The sequence below is a fragment of the Vigna umbellata genome, chromosome 7 (genome assembly GCF_029865625.1).
Source record: "Vigna umbellata cultivar VRB3 chromosome 7, Vumbellata_1.0, whole genome shotgun sequence".
NCBI lineage: Eukaryota > Viridiplantae > Streptophyta > Magnoliopsida > Fabales > Fabaceae > Vigna > Vigna umbellata.
In genome coordinates this window covers 12,866,022-12,871,224 of record NC_142171.1, presented here as the reverse complement: position 1 = coordinate 12,871,224, position 5,203 = coordinate 12,866,022, and the positions used below count along the sequence as shown (strand labels likewise).

At 34.3% G+C, this 5,203-nt stretch overlaps 1 protein-coding gene across 1 annotated transcript; it reads right to left on the bottom strand.

The window, feature by feature from the left end:
* Positions 1-444: 444 nt before the first annotated feature.
* LOC148195176 (receptor-like protein EIX2) lies at positions 445-4,722 on the bottom strand. Its single transcript, XM_088094079.1, has 2 exons — positions 1,310-4,722; positions 445-907 (listed from the first exon to the last, which is right to left on the bottom strand). Exon 1 carries the CDS (start codon positions 4,691-4,693, stop codon positions 1,313-1,315), a length of 3,381 nt encoding a protein of 1,126 aa, XP_087950205.1. The 5' UTR covers positions 4,694-4,722; the 3' UTR covers positions 445-907; positions 1,310-1,312.
* Positions 4,723-5,203: the final 481 nt, after the last annotated feature.

Here is a 5,203-nt window from a genome sequence, read left to right as displayed (position 1 = left end):
TAATTTCGAAGCGTGGTGTCAAATATATTTGATTATAATCCATGTACCTAGTCACATATTTTAAAAGCTATAAAAATAACTACAAATTCTGAGAAGAAATATTAATTATAGTAAAGCATATCTTGACAAATAAAATATTTGTAAATTTTATAATCATAATTTATCTTTAGTCCACTACGTTTATAAGAATGTGCAATCTACTCTAATAATGTTTAATCAAAGTTTTTATAGATATATCGGTCACCATTTTAGTAATAGAATAAACATGTAAGAATTTCTTTATAATTTATTTATTATTGAGACAATTTTTGAATAAATTCAAAAACATATTCTTGTGATATTTGCATATTTGAAAAAATCTATCATACGCCGGGTGCTTGGATTAGCTTGTATTGACTATTTGTCTCCTAATTTTCCAATCCATCGTTTGAAAATTAACCACAATTAATGACATAATTAGGAACAATAAAACTATTTCAGAAAAAATCATAAGATCTTGTATTAGTTAATCATAAGACTAAAGGAAAAAAAAATGAAACAAGTCAAACGAAAAACTGGATACATATGATTTTGATCAATAAACATCTTTATAAAAAACAACTTTTATCATTGCAGAAATTTAGAAAGCTGCTCCAAAACTTATGCTGTAGACGCTGAGCAGAGAAAGCTAGCGCTAAGCGATGTGTGCAGAGAGATGAAAGATAAGCAAATTCGAGTGAGCGAGTTATGAAGCTGCTCAGCACATTAAAAGCCCTCCGATAGGAGAAATATGTAATTAAGCTTCATCAAACATTCTTTCTTCAAATCATTACTTTGAAATACAACTTGTCACTACCAACGCTTCAAATGTTACACTCCCAATAATCCATCGTGCTTTCATCTCAGAACGAGGTCTCGAAACTCTAAACTGCAAATTTTGAGCTAAAATTCATATGGGAACAGTCGTAATGAATAGCAGAATTCAATTAAAAACCCAAATTTTCAAAACAGAGCATACTATATATAATTTCTTTACACCAACAGAAAAAATAAAATTCTTGTAGAAGGAACTCACTACCAAGTCATGAATAGGAGAATAGGATATAATCAATGTTCAATAAAATTGATGAAAATCAATCTGTAGCTAAGAGAGACACATATAATGAATAGTACTTAAAGAATTACTGTAAGCTAGGATAAAGAATTATTAAATACTTAAATTCCTAAAATTACATTCTCCCTTTCAATAGTAAAACTAGTTATTGATTTTCGAAACTGAAGCAGAGAAGTAAATATAACGAAATTCAGAGACGATATTATAACTATGTACCTGCTAGTCTTTGGGCCACCTTTGGCACTTTACTATGTTCAATGCAACCATTAAAAGTAGATAATCTATAAGTCTGTTCGAGAACCTCAGATAAGCAATTCTCCAAGGTTGCCAAAGAAGTAATGAACCTAATAAGCCCCAAAAGCCTGTGAAGAATCCTACCCCCAAGCTCATGTATAATGCTCCATACAAAACTGAATCATCATCCACTTCTGCTCCTTTAGACTTTGTCACTGTCTCGTCTCCAGGACAACTTTCTTCAAGCGGTTTCCCACAAAGATCAACATTTCCTTCAAAACTAGAGACATCAAAGGTTTGCAACTGTCTTCCCCATGGAATTCTTCCACTGAGATGGTTGTTTGATAAGTCTAACATGGCAAGACGATCAATATTGGAAAGAGTGGGAGGAATTTTTCCAGACAAATGATTTCTTGATAGGTCAAGGGAGTCTAGTGACCTTAAATTCCCAATCTCCGAAGGAATTTCTCCACTCAAATGGTTTCTTGATAAATTCAAAGAAACTAAACCGTGCATGTATGTAATCTCTTTTGGTATTTCACCTGTTAAATTGTTACATGAGAGATCAATGCTCTGAAGAATCAATTCGGGACGTATGAAGCTGCGATCCGCACCTTTCCACATCCATATTACTTGAAGCGCATAAGAACCATCAGTGTAAATACTATAATTTTCATAATAAGTAGTATTGTACCAATGAATACGACTCTCAATCTCAGTTCTGTCGATGTTTTCTTTAGACAATGCTTTAAACTTGTTCAAGCACGTTGGAATGCCTTCTGAAAACTTATTCCTGGAAAGATCCAACAATTGAATACGCTTCAAGTAACATAGATGAAACGGAAGATTTCCAGAGAAGTGATTCCCTCGCATGATCAAGATTATCAATTGTTGCATGCTTTCTCCAACCCATGATGGTATTCGACCGGATAGCATATTCTCACTCACATCAAGCATAATTAAATTGTTGCAATTCTTCAAAGACGAAGGCAATTCACCCATTAAACTATTGTTTCGTAAAATCAAAGCTTCCAATTTCACTAGGGTTCCCATGGAGATAGGAATCTTCCCTGACAATTGATTGTTACTTAAATCAAGAAACAACAATCGGTGTACATATTTCCAACAATCTGGGAGTTGTCCCTTTAATTGATTATCTGATAAATCTAAAGTGGCCAAGTTTGTAGCTGTGACGTTTCCACATAAGACTGAAAATAAATCTGAAAATTTATTTGCAGATAGTAACAACTCGGAAGCTTGTAGCAAAAAAAATGGAACTTTTCCCTCAAATCTATTTGAATTTAAATTTATGTATGGTCTGAAAGGAAGCTTCAATTTCATATTAGGAATTGAACCAATGAGATTATTGTGAGACATATTTAAAGTGTACAGAATTCGCAACTTGGTCCAAAAGGAGTCTGGTACGAGATCATTCAGCCCATTATCAGATATATCTAGTTCGATTAAGGAATTTTGAGTCTTGATCCAACGTGGAAAACTCGGTCCTACCTTGCAAGATGCAAGAAACAAGTACGTTAATTGAAAAGGAGGAACCCAACTAGAGCCAAATTTTACAGTTAATGAGTTATACGACAAGTCTAAGAAGAATAATTTGGAAAAATTGGAAAGATGAGATTCAGTTACATCACCCCCTAAAGAATTCCCCTGCAATGATAAGATTTCCAACTCAGATAGCAGTCTGATGCTCTCGGGTATCCTACCAGTAATTTGGTTATAAGATAAGTTCAATTCCCGAAATATGTGTCTGCTGCACCATGAAGAATTTTGAGTGAAGCTCGGAAATTCGCCATTTAACTTGTTATTTGAGAGGTCCAATACTTGTAATCTGCACATGCTCCCAAAGAAAGACGGCATCTTGCCCTGGAGTTTGTTATCATAGAGAAAAAGATATTCAATAGAGCTCATCACTTTCCCAAATTCATCTGGAATTGGACCTTCTAACAAGTTACCATTAAGGTCAATGAAATGCAGATTGGTGGTGAAGTTAAACAGCCAGTAAAACATTGCAGATGATTTTAGCAAGTTATTGGAAAGATCAAGGAAGATAAGTGAGGAGAAAGAATTCATTGTAGAAGTAGATGAAAGAAGGAAATTTCCATCCATAACACTGCAATTTTCAAGGTAAAGCTCTCGTAATTTGGAGCTGATATTGAAATTAGCTCGAAACATTGATGATGCAAGATTATTGTAAGACAGATCGAGGATCTCAAGAGATGGAAAATTTGGACACAGAGAAGATGACAATGTTATATTATTGTGAGAAAGATAAAGCTCTTGAAGATGAAGGCTAAAGTTAAACAAGAATTGAAGTATTGATGATGACAACATATTAGAAGAGAGATCTATTATGGTAAGAGAGGTGGAATTATTTGAAGAGTGAGAATGGAACAAAGATTGAATATCACTATGCAAAAGATTACAATCAACTAGTCTCAACTCTGTTAAGTTTGGAATGATTTTACCGATAGTTTGTAGCCACTTGTGAGAAGATTTAAGACTGTGCAATGAACTCAGCTCAAGAATGGTTAAGGAATGGAGAGTAGACAGCCACTGTGCATCCTCAGCTTTTATCTCAAAATTACCAACTAGTCGGAGGGTATGCAATAATGGAAGACTCCCTATGGGAAAAGGGATTGCTCCATAAAGGGATTTTGAAATATTATTTCGCCTTTTCAATCCATATGGAGGAGTATTTCTTCCTAGAGTGAGATGTTGTAGCTTTGTGAGATTTCCAATTTGAGATGGGATTTTTCCGGAAAGATAGAATAGACCAAGATTGAGATACTGTAAGTGTTTGATATTCCCTATCTCAATGGGAATTTTTCCCCAAAGATCATTTTCCCCAAGATCTAGATAGCGTAGCTGTAAGAGATTTCCAAGGGTTGAAGGAATCCTCCCCGCAAAAAAAGAATGGAAGAGATCGAGATATCTTAAGTTGGTGATGGAGCCCATTAACTCTGGGATGTAACTCAGTGCAAAATAATTACGGCTGAGATCAAGATGTTGAATGTATGGCAAGTGAATCAATGAAGTGACATTGATTGCACCTCTCAAATATGGTGTATATGGGTAGTTTCCATGGAGATCTAGTAGTTGCACATGACCAGTATGACTATTGCATTGAATGCGTTTCCATTTACAGCAATCTGTATTATTGGTCCAAGTGGAGAACATGCCAAAGTTATCTATGAGACCTTCTTTGAAGCTGAGGAGTGCTTCTCTCTCCCTCTCTATGCACTTTGCTTCACCACTTTCGCTTGAGTTTTTCAATGTGGCAATAATTCCTGAGGCAAGCAAAGAAAGAAGAAGAAGAACGTAAACTGTTTTGAGAAAATAAGCAGTCATTGTAGTTTTTCTGATATAAAATAATTTGAACTGAGGGAAGAGTAAACAAGAGTAGTATATTGCGAGAAACAAACTATGATTCATTTATATTCATAATTGTAAGAACCGGTTGCGTCTTTCCAAAAGTCTATGATATGCCTAATTTTTTCTTTTAATTTGGTTTTCTCCGCAACGAGGAAGATGATTGAATTAACCACACGAATAATCACATAATGAGGAAAATTAAAATTATTTCAATAAACTCTTACGATCAGCCCACGGAGTTAGAAAATTAGTTCACCAATAATGCAAAGGAAAAATAAAACTTGTTTTGTGGAAAAACAAGTTGTTGACTGTTCTTACTTTCTTTTTGTTGGTTCACCAATAATGCAAACGAAAAGAGAAAACATTGAACTAGTCCAAAAAAGACCTTAAACGATTAATTGGTGTATATAAATCCATTTAAAGTGTTAGAAAAAAGTAAGCATGCTAGACATTTTCAAAAGATGAAAATGAGACTAGCCCAGAAAT